At 42.3% G+C, this 19,548-nt stretch overlaps 1 protein-coding gene across 1 annotated transcript in view; it reads left to right on the top strand.

The window, feature by feature from the left end:
• Nucleotides 1-19,548, top strand: part of LOC111158304 (kelch like family member 32) — a 201,235-nt gene that overhangs the window by 60,934 nt on the left and 120,753 nt on the right. Inside the window, exon 4 of the mRNA XM_022520257.1 lies at nt 16,258-16,356. Coding sequence (XP_022375965.1) covers nt 16,258-16,356 — 99 coding nt within the window. The remainder of the gene's footprint in view (nt 1-16,257; nt 16,357-19,548) is intronic.

The raw sequence follows: 19,548 nt of genomic DNA, 5'->3' as shown, positions 1-19,548 counted from the left end.
TGGACCGTGAGCTTTTTAAAGTTTTTTTCCTTAAAATAGAATTCTTGAGCCCTCTGCTGGCAGCATTTAGTATTTGTACAAAGTAGTAGTATATGGGAGTTTTACCGTTCCAGTGTAAGGTTTTAAAAAAAAAAACAAAAAACCTGGTAGCAAAAATATATGGTTTTTGTGGTTGATTTCAAGATAAAAAAAACTAGGCCAAACAGAAGTTTTGAGAAGATTTCTATTACAAGTCGATTTTCCATTTGAATAGAATAATGATGCAGACATTCAGATGAAGGACTGATTTAAATACATCGAATGCCCTCAGTTAATTTGTGAGCATTTTATTTCATTTGTATTCTAAATAAAAAAAAAAACAAAAACACTTACAGTTTATTCTCAAATTGAGAGCCACTAACTCATCAAAAACTTAATGAGTACCTTCTTGTTAAAAACTTACTAAATGTTGGGACGCCTGGGTGGCTCAGTCATTAAACGTCTGCCTTTGGCTCAGGTCATGATCCCAGAGTCCTGGGATGGAGCCTTCTTCTCTCTCTCTCCCACTCCCCCTGCTTGTGTTCCTGCTTTTGCTGTCTCTCTCTCTCTGTCAAATTTAAAAATAAAATAAAATAAGATAAAATAAAATAAAATAAAATAACCTTACTAGATGTTAGGGATGCGCTGAAGTCAAAGAAATACACAGTGAATGCTTTCTCAGTGTGGACTGAATAGTGGTTGGCAGTGCCAGATCAACCACCACTACATTTATTGGAAACGGATTATTAGGGGTCTGAATTATTTGTGTATGGAGAATAGTGAAGTATCTAAGGATGTGTCATGCTCCAAAAGTTGTACTAGTTCTGATAGAATGAATAATTGAGGTGAAGTACTTCAAAGAGTATTACCCAAAAAAATAACAGGTTAATTTGCATTCTACTTTGCAAGGAGAAAAAAATACCAATTTGGTATATGGTAATTGAATAGAACTAGGTCCTGAAAAATCTATGATAGCCATGCATGGATCTGTCAGAGTAGGAACCATTTGACACAGCTCAAAGACAGAGCCACTGACCTTAGAGGGAACCAAGCCTGATTCCAGCCTGTGGCAATTTTTAGAGAATTATCCATTGCATTCCACTGTAAGTATCAACTCTGTGGTGGTTGCTGGGAAAAGTTACCATTTCCACTTCCAATCCATGATTCTAAATCTCAGATGGACACTCATTTTTGCCAGGCAGTGCTAATTGGTTTCCAAGTAAATTTCTTTTCCTCCTCTTCCTGGTAATTTTCTCATTTCTTCTCTCTTCTCAAACCCTACCTCCTACCCCTATTACCCTACCTCCAGTACACATAGCACAAGGAAAACTCACCTTCCGTTGTGATGATAGACGCAGACAAGAAGATTTGTATCTTTTCGCCATCAAACCCCCAATCCCCTATGCACTTGTTCTGTGTATTTCTCTTGTTTATGATGGAAGAGGTATCCTGTCAGAAGTTAAACTCTCCACGTAAGCTTTGCCTCATATGCCCTCTGATCCTCTCGGGCTTCACTCCCCAAATCCCACTTTTCTTCTGTCATCACTTTCTCCTTCTCCACTGGAACATTCCCACCAGCATATAAACTTGCCGTATCGTTCACATTTCAAAATCCTTTTCTAGTTCTTTTATACCCCTTCAGTTACCACTTGTTTCTTTACTTGTCTTCACGGCAGAACTGTGAAAGAAGTTGCATGAACTTACATTTACTCATTTTCACTCGCTTTTCCACTCTTCAAGTCCCAAGACTTCCAACACTCTACTGAAATGGTTTTTGACAATCCCAGATATTGCTGAGTCAATTAATAATGTCACCATGAGTTCTCAGCTTCATTCAGTGCAGCCAACCTGGCTCTCCATGGGAGTCTCTTCTCTCTGGGCTTCTGCACTCTGTGGGCTCTTACTTTGTGCCCCTCAGGTCCCTTTCCCATCATTCCTTTCTAGATGACTTTGCTTGCTCCTCCTCCTCTATAGGCTCTGAATTAATTCTTCATGTGTCAGGATCTTCCTGTTTTATCTAACTAGCTTCCTTTTTGAGGTCATCTGGAGCCATGTCATTTTGAACAATATTATGCTATTGACTCCCAGCCCCTGTTTACACTCCAGATCAGGGACTGGAAAACTTTCTTGGTGTAGGGTTAGATAGTAAAGAATTAGCCTTTGCAGGCCACATAAAGTTATGTTGCAACTGCTCAACCCTACTGTTGTAGAATGAAAATAGCCAGGGACAAATATGTAAATAAATGAGCTAAGTTCCAGTAAATGGAATGACTGAAATTTGAATTTCATATCTTTTTCACATCATATAGTTTATTATAGGCATACTTCGTTATATTGTGTTTCGCTTTGTTGCACTTGGCAGATACTGGGGGTTTTTTTGTTTGTTTTGTTTTTTTTAGATTTTATTTATTTATTTATTTGTTTGAGAGAGAGATAGAGAACACGTATGTGTATGTGAGTGGGGGAAGGGGCAGAGGGACAGAGGGATCCTTTGCACTCTGTGCTGGGTGCAAAGCCAGATGTCAGTCTGATCCCATGACCCTGAGATCATGACCCTGAGATCATGACCTGAGCTGAAATCAAGAGTTGGATGCTCAAATGACTGAGCCACCCAGGGGGCCCTGCAGATACTTCGTGGTTTTTTTATTTGTTTGTTTTGGTTTTTGTTTGTTTGTTTGTTTTTGTTCTTTACCAGTTTAAGGTTTGTGGGAGGTCTGTGTGCAGCAAGTCTCTTGCTGCCATTGTCCGAATAGTGTTTGCTTACTTTGTGTCTCTGTGTCACATTTTGATAATTCTTGCAACATTCCAAACTTTGTCATGATTATTGTATTGGTTAGGGTGACCTGTGATCCGTGATCTTTGTTGTTGTGATTTTATTTGTTTTGCGGTGTCGTGAACCAAACCCATATAATACCACAAACAATTGATAAATGTTCTATGTGTCCTGACTGCTCCACTGACTGATCATTCTTCTGTCTCTCTCTTTCTCTTTGGGCCTCCTTCTATTGAAATTAAGCCAGTTGATCACCCTGCGTTGGTCTCTAAGTATTCAGGTGAGAGGAAGAATTAATTGTAAGCTAGAGATGGTTAGTCTTCTTGAGCAAGGCCTGACAGGCCAAAAGCTAGGCCTCTTGCATAGAACAATTAGCCAGGTTGTGAATTTCCTCTTGAAGGAAATTAAAAGTGCTATTCCAGGGAACTATTCGTGAATGATAAGGAAGGAAAATGACCAAACTGCTGCTATGGAGAAGATTTCAGTGGTCTGAGAGATGATCAGACCAGCTTCCACCTTCCCTTAAGCCAAAGCCTAATCCAGAATGAGGCCTTAACTCTCTTCAATTCTCTGAAGACCGAGAGACATGAGGAAGCTCCAGAATAAAAGTTCAAAGCTAGCAGAAGTTGGTTCAAGAGGTCTAAGGAAAGCAGCTGTTTTCATAACATCAAAGTGCAAATCGAAGCAGCAAGTGCTGATGTGGAAGCTGCAGCAAGTTCTCCAGAAGATCTAGCTCAGATAATTTTGACGGTGGGAACTCCAAACAACAGATTTTCAAGGTAGACAGAACAGTCTTATGGAAGTAGGTGCCATCTAGGACTTCCATAGCGAGAGAGGAGAGGTCAATGCCTGGCTTTAAAGCTTGAAAGGACAGGTTGGCTCTCACGTTAGGGGCTAACGCAGCTGGTGACCTTATGTTGAAGCCAGTGCTCACTGACCGTGTGAAAATGCCAGGGCTCCTAAGAATGATGCTGAGTCTATTCTTCCTGTGCTCTGTAACTGGAGCAAGAAAGCCAGGATGACAGCACATCTGTTTACAACACAATTTCCTGAATACTTTAAGCCCTCTGTCGAGATGTAACGATCAGAAAAAAAGATTCCTTTCAAAATATGACTGCTCATTGACAATGCATCTGGTCACCCAAGAACTCTGATGGAGATCAGTGAGATTAATGTTGTCTGCCTGCCTCCTGACACATCATCTAATCAAGTTTATTAGAAAAAAATAAAATTACATTTTTAAAAATGCAAGTAAAAATTTTTTTTCTTAAACGGTTATTAGCTCATAGGTCATATACAACTATGTGCTAGGAAGATTTGGTGTCGAGCTTGTAGTTTGCCAGCTAGACTGATACCTTTCTGTCTAATTGATATCTCCATTCGGATGACTAACAGGCATCATAAACTTAACATATATCCCCAGATGGAACTCTTGATCCTTCCTCCAAACCTTTATCTTCCTTTGTTTTCCTCTGGTTAGTCGGTCGCACTGCAAGTCTACCTGGTTGGCTCAAACCTGGACTCTGAGCACCATGCAATGAGGGAATTTGTCTTGTCATATTGCAGTCCTCGGAAAGGTACCTGGAATACTGTAGACACACTTAGGAAAGGTTTGCTAATTGAATGGGTAAATTTCTCTGCCCTCAGTTTCTTCATTTGCCTTGTGGGGATAGTATTTACCTTGCAGGAGTGAGGAGTGGGGAAGGGTGTAAAAAGGAAAGAAAACCTATGAAGTTACCCCACAAGGTAGTTGGTACGTAGTAGGAAGTGTGTAAACACTGGAAATAGGGTATTGTTATATGTGAAGTAGATTCATTTGTTTATGGGATTGATGACAACAATAATAAAAAAGCAGCTACTTTTTTTTTTTTTTAACTCTATAAAACGTGCCAGGTGTTAGTTTAAGAATTATACCTGGGTTATCTCATTATATCCTTATGGAGACTTTATGCAAGTAGGTAGTGGTCATCTCCTGTTTTGTATGTGACAGTGGTAAAAACAAACATGTCAATGACTTGCCCACATTCCTACAATGGACCCTAGGGTCATATTATGCCTCCATTCTTTATAAAGCAAATAGAAGGGATTTCCCAAATGCAGTTGGATATTCGTGATTTTTTCAGGGGAAAAAATATTTCACAGCTTCCTTCCATGAAATTAGGCATTCCCAGTTAAGTGCTCCTCTGCCCTTCTGTGCCCACCAATGTCTTAGCATGGATCACCCCACACTGTAATCATTTCCTCTGGTTCTTTGTTTTCATTTCTGCTTGAGCACCTAGCAGTGACAAGGGGGTAGCCAACTATAAAGAAACAATGGAATCAGCCCTATTCATTCTTCCAGAGGCCTAACCATTTTTGGACATCAGTATTTTTGAGTAATGTTTCTTTCTTGTTTGACCATCTTAGCGTTGTAAGAAACTAGCTCTGTATGCGGAAGCCCAGCTTCACTAATAAAGCTCTGTGGGATGAAACCTCCCATGTTCATCACACTTGAAAGAGCACTGGTTATAAAAATAAGTCTTAATAATTAATTTGGCTTTTCTTATAACCTGTAATGACTTTCATGTTTCATTATATTTAATTGCTGGGTCTGCTTCTTTCTCTTAGAAACTACCAAAAATTTGTTCTGCTTTTTCAAATAATTAGGCTATATTTTTCTAGGTAATGTAACTATGTATAATTTAGCTTTACATTTTGTTAAATAATACATTTTGTTAATTTAAACATAATGGAGAAAACTATGTTGGAAATGACTATCTGACAGAACTATTGATCTCAGAGCTTTGAAATGCCAGGATCAAGCTGATGGAGAAGGGACCACAAAAAGGGGGAAGGGGTTTGTTCTTGTTCATACAATATAAAAGGAGCAAGTTTTTTCATATGAAGAATTATTTCACAGGTTCAATGAAATGAATCGTCTCTAGCCAAGTATTCCAACAGCCCTCTATGCCTACCACTCTCAGCATTAATTATACCACAGCTTAATGATTCCATTTGATTTTTTTTTCCTTCTGTCTCTACTTGAGCACCTAGCTGGAGTATGTCATCTGTCATTCTGCTGCATGTCCTAGAATGGGAAAGAAGAACCAGTTTCACTAGCAGCATCGATAGACGGGAATATCCTCAAAATGGCATTAATGGGCCATACGTGAAAATTTTGCAGTGAGGCCAGCATGTCATTTCCCTGGGAATGCAGTGTCAGTGCCCTTACCTTATTCTTAGATTTCTTAGATTTTTTCTTAGATTAAATTTAAATTAAATTTCTTAGATTTCTTCTCGGCATCTTAGAGAAGGTTATGTTCCTGCAACCCGTCTGGAACCTGAGAAATTTCAAGTGAACCAAATGAGGATGCGTAAATATGTGAATTAAAATAATAGGATCTCCAAGTGATTTCCATGTTTTTTTTTTAACTAGGATGTTTTTATTATTATTATTGTTATTATTTTACCTCTGTGCTTTATAACATTCTTTAAAAATATCCTGAAAATTCAAATAAATTTAAAGATAAGTTAGTATTTTTTTTAAAGATTTTATTTATTTATTTGACAGACAGAGATCACAGGCAGGCAGAGAGGCAGGCAGAGAGAGAGGGGGAAGCAGGTTCCCTGCTGAGCAGAGAGCCCGACGCGGGGCTCAATCCCAGGACCCTGAGATCATGACCTGAGCCAAAGGCAGAGGCTTTAACCCACTGAGCCACCCAGGCGCCCCAGTATTTTTATTTTTTAAAGATAAAGTTAGTGTGTAAGTGTACTAGTATGTCTGGAAGAAAGCTACCTGACAAAATTTGTAACTTAAAGAATCAGTAATCAAATCCCAGATTCATTCTATACCTCACCCAACCCAAAGGTTACCTTTATATAAACATATTATTACAACTGTTATTGAAATAACTCTTGTGTCCTTTTACTTAACTCCTTCAATTAGATAATCCCCGATAATATTAGCATGTGACCAGGCTCCTCCACAGAGGCTTTTGACATCCTTTCATGTTTTCCTCAGGAACTGTATTTTTCAAGCCTGTGATTTTTTTTTTTTAAGATTTTATTTATTTATTTGTCAGAGAGAGAGAGGGAGAGTGAGCACAGGCAGACAGAATGGCAGGCAGAGGCAGAGGGAGAAGCAGGTTCCCTGACAAGCAAGGATCCCAATGCGGGACTCGATCCCAGGACGCTGGGATCATGACCCGAGCCAAAGGCAGCCGCTTAACCAACTGAGCCACCCAGGCATCCCAAGCCTGTGACTTTCTTTAGTAAGTAAATCTAGCCTGCTCTTGTAGCATGTTCGCCAGCAATGAACATGAAAGAGGATGGACCAAAGTGTCCTAGGTAAAACTAAGGGACACACGCGTAACCCACTCAGGGCAGAAACACTTAGTTCCATGAAAAATACCCAGATAATTGTTGGCATTTATCACTGATTTAACATAAATAGATTCTGTGCTAAAAGTCAGGACCTGCCCTCTGGTTGCCTACACAATATCTGTTCCCTTGTTTTTTCTGTATAGAAAATTCCAATTTGATTTGGGACAACAGTGCATGTAACCATAAACATTCAATTTCCCAGATTCTTTTCCAGTTACTGTAGCCGCATGACCTAGTCCTGGCAAATGAAATGTAAATGCAAGTGGCAGAGTTTGTCAGGAATCCATCGTTTCCTGGGAAGTAGTGACAGACTCAGCTGGCCCATGGCATTTGGTTTTTTCCCTCTTCTTTCTATATGCTTTGAGTGCAAATGCAATGCCTGGAGGTATAGTAGCCATTTTGTGACCATGAAACCGTGGGCTAAGATTGGCCAAATAGGAAAATGCAAGACATCTGGTTTGTTGCCACTACATGCCGCCTAATCCATTTTGTGCAAAAGTAAGTCCCATACTTGCTTAAAGCCATTTTGTTGACACATAGCCATACACAGTTGTAATGATACATATTCATTTTCTCAGTCCTTAAGACCATCTTTTGATATAAATACTATTTTTATTGTATTGATGAGGACACTGAGGCACATAGAATTGAGTGGTTTTCCTGATCTCATTCTGCCAGCAAGTCTCAGATCCAGAATTAGAAATCAGGCATGTGACCTAGATCCCATGGACTTAGTTCACTATGTATCTGTTCTAGTTGGGAGAGCAGGAGATTAATCCCAGCTGGAGGCTGAGGCGAGGGAGGGTCTTGCAAAGCTTTGTATAGGTAATGAGCTTAGAGTTAAGTCTTGTATGAGTTGAATTTTAAAATAGGGAGAATGAAAAAGTCAGGAGGGCATGGTGGAGGAAAAAAGTACTGCTTCAGTGTGGAGAGCAGTGGGCTATTGGTTTTAGTAAAGGGACCATAGGTTGCACAATTGGAAATAAGCATTAGAAAGTAGGTTGTGTGGGTGCTTGGGTAGCTCAGTTAAGCATCTACCTTCAGCTTGGGTCATGATCCCAGAGTCCTGGGATCAAGTCCCACATTGGGTTCCCTGCTCAGAGTGGAGTCTGCTTCTCCCTCTGCCCTTTCCCCCTGCTCATGATATTTCTCTCTCTCAAATAAGTAAATATTTTTTTTAAAGTAGGTTGTGGCCATATCATGATAGTTCCTGAATACAAGGACAAAAAGTTTGAGATATAGCCATAAATCGGGACATGGTTTACGGAGAGCTGCTGAATTCTGAACAGTATTGCTCAGATGGAGCACTTAAAAAAAAAAAAATTATGAACATTTCCCCAAATAATAAAGACATTTAGAAAGTAGAATTCATATGTTTTATTATCCTTACTTCAATTATTTTGTTCGTTCTCAAAAATAAATTTAAGTCGTTGGTGATAGAGGTACAATACAGGAGTAATTTAGAAAATAATTTTGCTTTAAACATAGGCGCCACCTGGTGGATAAGAAAATCTTAGTCTAACGGCTTTGAAGCAAAATCTAAATTAATGGCAGTTTCTCACAGCTAGATCTTATGATTCATATTCTGTCTATAAGAAGTCTTTTGAAAAGTTTTATGCAAATGGTTTTACTTATGTGTCTGAAATATTTGATCATTTGAAAGTTATTTGCGTTGTTTTATTCAATTTACTTGATGATTTAGACATCCAAAGATGTAATAATTTGCCATTTCACTATACTATACAGAAAAAAATCCCAAAGAAACAAGCATGAAAATGAGAAAAATATACTCCCTTGTTCTTATCAATAGTATTAAGGCCATCTAATCTGCAGTGTTAGCAGTGCTAGCCAAAGTGCTTGTGCTGCTGTGTGCCCTATTACATGTTTGGTAGAGACCTTAATCATCTGGCTTTCACATGCTCAGCTCTTTCCGGCTAGAAGTAAGTGACTTAAAAGTCTCCTAAGGAAGAAATGAAGAAGAAAGCTTTGAAGAACTAAGATACAAAATTGCCTGAAGATGTCAACACATCCGTTCATAAGGCAGGGAAAAAGGTCACACTGGGGAGCGCCTGGGATGCTCAGTCCATTCCGGGTCGATTCTCGATTTCAGCTGGGTCATGATCTCCGGGTCGTGGAACTGAGCCCCACATCAGGCTCAATGCTGGGTGTGGAGCCTGCTTCAGATTTTCTCTCTCTCCCTCTTCCCTTCCACTCTCTCTCTAACCAAGGAAAAAAAAAGATCACACTGATACTTGCCATGGCTATTAAAAGCAGTCCCTACCAGTCGCTAATCCAAGAAGCAAGGTAAAAGTGGGAGAGAGAATAAACAGAAGGAAAAGAACAAGAAGACAGAATTAAGAGGGTGGACGCTTGGTGATGTAGGAGGAGGAATGAAGAAGGAAACCCCAGGACCCATGGGGACTGTGTGCTGTGTCAGGCCTCCTCCACCCTCCCAGCGCCTGGCCAGGTGAGCTGGGCTGAGGGGGCATCGCCCATCTCATCATGCCCTGCGCAGAATCTCACCTCAGCCTCCACTCTCCTCTTTCAGGAGTTTTCTGGCCCCATGTCCTGCCCACAGGTATTGCTGGGATCAGGACCCCCAATCTCATTCCAGTTTGGAGGGCTTTCATTAAAGATTGTGCCGATTCAGCTCTCTGCTACCAACACTGCCTAAATGAGTGGCCAGAGGACACATTTGGACTGTGTATTCAAGAGTGCCTCCTTCCAGGGGGGCCATTGGACCAACCTCATGACTGAATTCTGATGTCAGAACTCTCACTGGTACCGTTAGAGACCCCTACCCTCTGCAGCAGCTGTGGCTGTTACTACTATTACAATTTGTCAGACTACGCAGTGTCACCCTGACCGTGGCCACTGCTGAGTTCTTATCCCCGGCTGATCAAAGTGAGGACTGCGTCTCCACATTTGGGGTAGGAGTCGGATGTGGACCTTAGTTCACATGACCTAGCTTGCCTCCCGCTGCTGGAGAGGTTCCAGAATGAGATTGTTTGTTGGCACTGCAAGCCACCTAATCCATTTTGTGAGAAAAGTAAGTCCCATACTTGTTTTAAGCCATTTTGTTGACACATGGCAATGCACAGTTATAATGATACATGCACATTTTCTCAGTACTGTCTGGCTCGCCTCTTTCCAGTTCAGCGTCCTGTATTCTGCCATCCAGAGGTCAGGTGTGAGTGGATGACAGGGAGAAAATATTCCATCCACGCTGTGAACAAGAGACACTGATACCCATCCCCCCCCCCCCAAATTGCATCAAAATTTCTCTGTCCAATCTTAAGAAGCCCCAGCTTTGCTTCCACCCAAGCAGGCGAGTATCACTGAGGAAAGAAGAAATACCCAATCCAGTTTGGCAGGTTTCAAGGTTTATAACTTTGTGCCCATGCATTCTGAACTGCTTGGCTTTATGCAGCCTACATTTCTTGATCCCCTTTGTTACTCAGGGGACATTTGCATTGTGCCCTGTTGATACCTCTGTCTGAGCTACAGTCGTCCAATTTGATGAGACTGTTGTCCAGCCACTAGAATTGGCTCCCACTTGGCCACTTACTGCTCTGAGTTCTCAGGGAACGCCGCCCTTCCTGTCGGTGGTTCTCAGTGACCCTTCCTCCTGTCTGTCCTTTGAGTGCCAGACGAGATGCTGATGGGTACACGATTCTCCAAGGCCTCAATGTTACCAGTGTGTGCTTTGCAGCACTGAAACTTGGCTGCCTTAGTTGTCCTCTGCAAACGGGTGAGTTTGCGATCCCTTCCTTCTGCAGAAGGCTATTTTCGGCCGGTTCTTCCAGGCAGGTGACAGGCACATTCACTGTAGTGGAAATCATGAGGAGATCAATTTTTTTTTTTTAGATTTTTATTTATTTATTTGACAAACAGAGATCACAAGCAGGCAGAGAGGCAGGCAGAGAGAGAGTGGGAAGCTGGGTCCCTGCTGAGCAGAGAGAGCCCAGCTCCATGTGGGGCTCGATCCCAGGACCCTGAGTTCATGACCAAAGGCAGAGGCTTAACCCACTGAGCCACCCAGGCGCCCCGGAGATCAAATCTTTATTTGTATTCCTCCCAAACACAAATTCTCTGGAAGAATATATTAGAACAACCAGTCACGGAAGGCAACAAAGCTGAATTTGAAAGACTCCAGTGCAAGCGGGGCTTTGCCAACACTCGTTCTGTTTCTGTAAGTGAGACCCACAGCTTTCTTAGTATGGTTTGTTTTTTTGTTTGTTTTGTTTCTCTCTGCCTCTCTCTCTCTTTCTTTCCAAACTGTGTCCTTTCAATGCACTTGGGATTTCCTGTGCTAAAGTATCTTCTAGAAAAACTTATGTGATAATGAAAGAAGAGAACACTACAGAACAGAGAAACAGGAAACAAAGGCAGAACAATCCCAGTCCGAGCATATCCTGCGAGGGCTTCCCGGAGCGAGCCCGCCAGACGTGTGGCCTGTGCTCGGAGTGTTGGTCTCGTCTGTGACATCTGTCTTTGTGCTGGGCATTACCGAGCCCTGGAGGTTATCGTGAATGCCAGTTGTGTGAAATAAGCGCCGCTGACGGGATTTAAAGGCTCAGACTAACCTTTCTAATCCATCTATTTCCGTTCGGTGCCTCAGGCCAGGCCTCTTCTGGGAGAATATGCTACATCCTTGCTTCTGTGATGGGAGCTGCAACAATTTCCTGAACGTCAGTCAAAGACTCTCTCCTTGAGGAGCGGGAGAAATTCAGGATTTCTCCTTCTGACTAGATGGGGAAGGAGCTATAAAAAATTTTGCAAATGAGATGAGTGTTGGTATTTTTGCCACACGTGCGTAACTTTTTCACTTCGTTAGTAGTTCAGAGTATAATTTATATAAGGATGTCTGGGTGGCTCAGTTGGTTAAGTGTCTCCCTTCGGCTCAGGTCATGATCCCAGGGTCCTGAGATAGAGTCCCGCACCGGGCTCCCTGCTCAGTGGGGAGTCTGCTTCTCCCTCTGCCTGCTGCTCCCCCTGCTTGTGTGCTCTCTTTCTCTCTCTCTGACAAATAAATAGATAAATAAAAATCATTTTTAGAAAAGAATATAGGGGCGCCTGGGTGGCTCAGTGGGTTAAAGCCTCTGCCTTCGGCTCAGGTCATGATCCCAGGGTCCTGGGATCGAGCCCCGCATTGGGCTCTCTGCTCAGCAGGGAGCCTGCCTCCCCCCACCCCTCTCTGCCCGCCTCTCTGCCTACTTGTGATCTCTGTCTGTCAAATAAATAAATAAATAAATAAAATTTATAATCCCTTTCCGCTTACATTATACTAATCAATGAAAGTAATTCTGAATTTAAAAAATCTATCTAGAGATAAATTAATTCGCCAATAATTTATTAAAATCATTTCACCCAATATGGAGTAAAAGCTATGTTGGGCATTATTCTCAGCGCTGGGGGTATAGAATAGACCAAGCCCCTGCCTCCTGGATCTTCTAAGCTGTGGGTGGAGAAACAGAAAATAGTCACATAGATAAATATGTATGATGTCGAGAGGTGGTAAGTACTAGGAAGAATAACGTGAAGTAAGGAGATAGGGAACTAGGGTGATGGGCAGCAAGGTACTGTTTTATCGAGGACGGCCACAGAAGGCCTCTCAGGTAAGGGGATATCTGAGCAGAGGTCTGAGCCAAGCGCATGAATGAGTGAGCCATGCTGATATCTTGAGGAAGACTGACCCAAGCCGAGAAAATAGCAGCTAGGTGTAGACACCAAGGTACTCAGGATATTCACAGAAACTTTTAAGATTGGATTCCTTTCCAATGGGATAAAAATTTGCTGGAGAGGTCTGCATAAGGTGTTGGGTCCGTAATCAAAGGAGTGAGACTGATACAAAGCGAAGGTCAAGCAAAGCTTTATTTCTCGCCAAGCACCGAGAATCGAACTGACCGGCCAGGGCCGTCTCTTGTGAAGAGGCGACCTCTCTCTGCCTTACAGACTAGCTTTTAAGCATAAAGGCCATGTGGTTGGGCCTGGCCACACACAGGTGGCCAATGAGATTGTAACACACAGAGAAACCTGCACAGTCATGCTAGGTCACACATAAGTGACCAATTAAATCAATTGAATTACAGTTTACCCTATAGTAGATATTTGAACTAGCCTATCGCCTTGGTCAGAATTGGCGCCCAAAAGGCGCCCAAAGGGCAGGGCCCATACTCCTTGGTAGCTAGGGAGACCGTATGTGGGCCCCCACCGATTGGATACCTCCACCTGGCTTGACCCACCCTTGTATTTAGGCTTTGTTACCTGGGACCGGTGTCTGGGACTTGTTTTTTAAGTAAGTCCCCTGGGGGGAGAGGGGGCAGGGACAGTTTAAGTTTTACTGTATAAACAACAAAGTCATTCAAAGTCATTGTTTAACCAGATGGAATCCTCGGGCTAAATAGGCCCTTACAAAGGGAGTAACAATTTCACTGATGCCTTTAAAGGATCAGTTTTTTTGGTACTATTAAAAACACTCTGAAGGGACAAAGGAGAAAGCAGTTTGACTAGTTAGGAGGCCATTCTAGTAAGTCTAGGAAGACTGGATTAGACAGGAGTGGTAGTGCTGGCGATAGTACTGAGTGGTGATTGGATTCTGGAACTATTCTGAAGATAGAGCCAATAGGAGTGGCTGATGATGGAATATGAGGTAGGAGGACACAAGAGGAGTCAGGAATTGACTGGGGTTGTACCTCAATAACCAGCAGTTGCTGTTTGCTGAGGTGGTTAAGCCTGGAATAGGGGCAGGTTTGGTGGTTGGTAGAGAGGCTCAGGAGATCAGTTTGGGACATGTTCAGTTTGAGCTGCTCATTAGATATCCAAGTGGAGATAGGCAGTTGGATAAATGAGTCTGAAGTGTGAAGGTGAGGTTGGGGCTAGAGAAAAAAAAATGTGAGTGTAATGAGTAGTATAGGTGGTTTGAAAGTTATGGGATTATAGGAGAACATCCATGGAATGAGCAGAGAGAGGAAAGAAGAGATCTGGGGAATGAGTTAGGAATGTCCCCTAAGCTTACCAGTTGGGAAGGAGATGGAGAGGGAGTGGTTCGTGAAGTAGAAGAAGGCATGAGAGGGAATGCTGTCACAGAGGCAGGGGAAGATATTGTTCCAGCAGTAGAGAGATGGACTTTGCTAATTGCTGTTGGCTTGAGTAAGATTAAATGTTGAGAAATGGCTATTGGATTTGGGCATGGGATTTGGAGGTCAATGGTGACCTTGATGAAAACACTTTTAGAGGAATATTAAGAACAAAACTTAACAGGAGTGGGTTCAAGAGAGAATGGAGTAGAGCAAATAGTGGTGTTTTATGTGGACAACTTTCCTGAGGAACTTTGCTTTAAAGGGGCAGGGGGCATGGAAGAAGCTCTGGGGTTAAGGGGGGGATTTTTATTTCTTAAGATAGGTCAAATGTGCTGTCAAGGCACATTTTTATGCTGATGGGAGTTTTCAAGAGAAGAAAGAGAACAGATAACCCCCTGGGAAGAGGGGACAATGGCTGGCAGAAGGGGTTGAGATGTCTTCCACAAATGGAGTATTTGGTAAATTCAAATGTGCTGATACAAATATGGAGAGGTGACTTGGTAGATTTGGTGGTGGGAGGCTTTGGAAGATCATAGGATTAGAGTAAGGAGAGAAAGGAGGAGCAGGAGGCTTGAGGAGAAAGGAGTATGAGGGAAGAGGTAGAGTGAATTGACCACACCAGTGTTTCTCAGGCTTCCCTGTGCTCCACAATGACAAGGGGCCTTGTTATAACATTCGGTGCTGGGTCTCATTGTGAAAGTTTCTGATTCATTTAGGTCTGGGGAGACGTCCAAGAATTTGCAACTGTGACAGATTCCCAGGTGATGCTCCTGCTGCTGGTCCTGAGATGAGACCTTGGGAACCACTGGGCTTGGGGCTGGGCTGGAATGGCGGAGCAGCACAGAAGGCTTCCCTCTGCCCGGCAGTCATGCAGGTAGTGTGCATCCAGTCAGAGTAGTCTTGTGTTTTTCTGCAGCCCTGTTCAACAGCTCAGGAGCTGGCAACAGTAGGCACAAAGTTGGACTTCACCAGAAAAAAAAATGCAGAACTGGTATGACTAGTGTATTTGGGAAGCTTTCCTTATCTGTGACGTCCTTGTAGTCTGAAAATGCTGTTTCTACATCTTCCATTTGAAATAGAAAGGACTTCAACTTATGCATCAACATGGATGGGACTGGAGGAGATTATGCTAAGTGAAATAAGTTGAGCAGAGAAAGTCAGTTATCATACGGTTTCACTTATTTGTGGAACATAAGGAATAGCATGGAGGACATTAGGAGAAGGAAGGGAAAAATGAAGGGGGGTGCGGACATCAGAGGGGGAGACGAACCATGAGAGACTATGGACTCTGGGAGACAAAGTAAATGTTTTAGAGGGGAAGGGGTTGGGGGTTGGGTGAGCCCTGTGATGGGTATTAGGGAGGGCACGGATTTCATGGAGCACTGGGGTTTATATGCAAACAATGAATCTTGGAACCCTACATCAGAAACTAATGTGGTGACTACTATAACATAATAAAAAAATGAAAGCGAAAGGATTAGAGAATCTGAGATTGAGAAAAAAGGAAAACGAAAGTTTGTGGTTGAAGTTTACTATTGTAGGACTTAGAAGTAAAATGGAGTAGTAGCCACCTCTGGTTTCCTATTGAAAGGGGAGAACATAAGCCCCCTTTTCCTAAAGTATCTGCTAACCATGCTGTTTCTGTGATCTCCAAAATTGTGAAATATACTTTGAAAAACTAAAATTTGGTTGTTCTGGATTTTATAAGATTACTTCCATCACACAGAATTTTAACAATATTCAATGTTCTTTGCAAATGTTCATGTCCTCCTGCAAAAAATAAGTGGTTAAGTGCAGAGCCTTACACACAGGAAGTGAGTTCTGGAAGTGACAACTCAGCTGTTTGAGTGGGGGCCCCAGCTCGATCGAATAGAAAAAAAAGAACTGACTTCTGTAATAAAGTACAGTATTATTTCAGATCTCATATGTTAAGCAGCAATTTAAATATGGTGGATTTGCATATTAAGCAAGCATTAATTTTTAAGTCACTGATAGTTTTCTTTTTATTAAAAAACAAAACAGATTTTGTTGGAGCCGGGTGTGATCCAGGATGTGCTAGCAGCTGGCAGTCACCTACAACTGTTGGAGCTTCTCAATTTATGTTCCCACTATCTCATCCAGGTAGGTGAGCTTGCATCCTGCTACTGTGCCCTTCCTATCCCTTCCCCTGCAGTCATCAGCTGTACCTGCTGCTCCCTGACCTGTGCCTAGACAAGTAAAATGGAAGTAAGGGACATGAGGCTTAGTGGTGGTAGAATTTCTCCAGGACACAGGCTGAGAGGCTCCCAGGAGGGCAGCTGCAGCTCTCCTGGCCTGTCTCAGAACCTCCAACCTCCCCACCCAGCCCAGGTCCTCACTGCTCTTGGGTAGCAGAGTAACTCAACGATCCTGCTGCAGGTGTATTGCTGGGGCCCCGGGAGATGACACTGGGAAGGGGCTTCATTTGAAGCAATGTTGTCTGGCTGCAGGAACAACCCCAAATTCACAAAAAATTGAATAGTCAGTGATGATTTCAGCAGCAGTAGCTAATATATCACAAAGTCGTATATAATTAAGTACCATATGAACTTTCCAGGCAATAAGTGCTGGAAAAGGGGTAAATGATCTATGTATTCTTCCCCTGGTTTGCTGGGATGATCAGGAAGGGCTCTGGGAGGGGCGGAGAGAAAACGCCCATCCTCTGGGCACCGATGCTTCATATTCAGTCCTCCTAACATCTTTGCACATTTTTATACGTGAAAAATCAGAGATTTAAAAGGTACCCAGCTTGCCTGAGGTGATAGAGCTGGTGAGTGATAGGCCCTTCCGATTCCGAAGACCATTTTTTCCTTCCTGGATAAAAACTTTTTGGTTCATTAGGAAGACATCTTAGGCAGACAGTATGGCTGTGAGGCTTTTATTTTACAGAGTTACGTACTGACTCCCTGTGTTGGAGGCCTCTTAGTTCCTCCACTGGCACGAGTTTTTACTTGCACTTGTTACAGCATTACAGCAACAGGGAAAATACATTTTTAACAATGACAAATCCATACGATTTAATTTTACTATCCTTGTGCATATGACATATGAGTACGTATAAAAACCCTATTTGTTTTCCTGCCCATTATTTTATTTTCTTCCTAGTCATTTTCTCTAATTTCAAATGCAGGCATATTATTGACTTCTGTCACTCAGGAGGTCGTTTCTCAAGCTCTTTCTCATGTATCATCTTATTTCGTCTTCTCGGCAACCCCAGGAAATAGGAACCAAAGCTTCCCTGTGAGATAGTGTGACAGGTGTAAGCCACGTTCACCTGAGGAGCAGTTCAAACACAGTACATGAAAGCTTTATCATCATCTCCTTGCATTGAATCTAACAGTGAATGTTTAACTATTATTATCTGATTTCCCTTTCTTTTCCCCTCAATATTGTTGGGTGGTATGGGAGAGCTGTTGTTAATCCCTTTCTGAGAGTAGCAAATGGGAATAACAAAGAAAGGTTACAAGACTTTGGAGATGTGTGTTTGACTTGTGAAATTGAAATTATTTTTATTTGACATTTTTACATCAAATATGGCAACTTGAGCCTTCAGTATCATCACCTGATTCACTTTTTCCATGGCAGGTGATAGTCAATGGTGTATGTTGCCAAAAGTTGGGTTATGGTGCTCATTATCATGATGCCTGTTAAAATGGTGTGTATATACAGGTGTGATGTGTGTGTGCGTGTGTGCGTGTGTGTGTTTACCTACCCCTGTAATTTGTATAATCAAGAATTCTAGATGAATATCAGAAGTTCATGGGTATTTCCCCCTATCCCAGCAGATGAATTTGTTGAGATATCTAGTGACTTGTGCACTTTAGAACTTAATTTTTACAGTTCTTTACTTTGTTGAAGAAAAAAATGTAGCCTGCATACAGATGTATTTTGTGGACAGTTTGCTTATTATTAGCCTACTTGATCAGTGGTTGAAATTTTCACTTTCTTTTCTCCAATGTTTTCATTTTGTTCTTCCATGGAACTTTATTTTTCCTTTTTATCCACGATGTTCCAAGTTGTCCAAATTGTGGAAGAAAACTTGGACTTGGAATCAAAGCCGTGTGTATGTAGAAATCTTATGTTAGTCTTTTGAAAATACATACCATTCCTCTCTTTTTTAGGATTGTAAACTTTCCAAGCTGGGTCAGTCTGCTTTTATATTTTGACATAGTTTTACAACTATACCTATCTACAGTGTTTTGGTATTATTGCTCAGCTGATTCTTAATTTCATATGGGACCATTTTATTGGGTATATAAAAAATGTTTTTTGTTAAAATGAAAAATCTTTAGTGCTCAAAATATACTTAGAAGTTGTGCCTTATCAGGGTGCCTGTGCAGCTCAGTCAGTTGGGTGTCAGACTCTTGATTTCAGCTCAGGTCGTGATCTCAGGGTTGTGGGATTGAGACCTGCATCGGGCTCCATGCTCAGCACAGAGTCTGCTTGTCCCTCTCCCTCTGCTTCTCCCCTTGCTCGCGCTCTCTCTCTCAAACAAAAAATTACGGACTCCTGGGTGGTTCAGTCCGTTAAGCATCTGCCTTCAGCTCAGATCATGATTCCAGGGCCCTGGGATTGAGCCCCAAGTCAGGCTCCCCTGCTGAGGAGAAACAGGGGAGCCTGCTTCTTCCTCTGCCTCTGTCCCTGCTTGTGTGCTCTTTCTCTCTCATTCTATGTCTCAAACAAATAAACTCTTAAAAAAGTGGGGGGGCACCTGGGCGGCTCAGTGGGCTAGGCCTCTGCCTTCGGCTCAGGTCATGGTCTCAGGGTCCTGGGATCGAGCCCCACATTGGGCTCTCTGCTCAGCAGTGAGCCTGCTTCCCTCCCTCTCTCTCTGCCTGCCTCTCTGCCTACTAATGATCTCTCTCTCTCTCTCTCTCTGTCAAAAAAAATGAATAAAATCTTAAAAAAAAAAAAAAAAGAAGGAGAAGAAGAAGAAGAAAAGTTGTGCCCTGTTAATCAAGGCTAACATCTTTTCCATTCTTGCTCAGTACTTTTTCCAACTAGGGGTTTGTGAAGCTGTTATCCCCTCCTAAGATGTCTGGTCTTGTTTGTTACTCTCAAGTTACCACAGTTTCTTTGGTTTCTCCCAGAGTCATGAAAGATAGACCTCTGCTCTGCTCTGATGCCTCCTGTTGCCGTCTGGTGCTCATTCATAGCCGAGGAGAACCCCTGGGTTGACCCTCACTGAGTCTCTGGGCCATCAGCTGTTACCTTGGCCTGAAACTCCTCTGTACAGGTGTAAATGCTACCGCTGCCCCCCAGCAAAGGAAGGGACACCTTGAGGCCACTGCATGC

This window comes from Enhydra lutris, unplaced genomic scaffold (genome assembly GCF_002288905.1).
Source record: "Enhydra lutris kenyoni isolate GAN:26980312 unplaced genomic scaffold, ASM228890v2 scaffoldscaffold58, whole genome shotgun sequence".
NCBI classification, from domain to species: Eukaryota; Metazoa; Chordata; class Mammalia; order Carnivora; family Mustelidae; genus Enhydra; species Enhydra lutris.
This window is presented reverse-complemented; position numbering and strand designations above follow the sequence as displayed.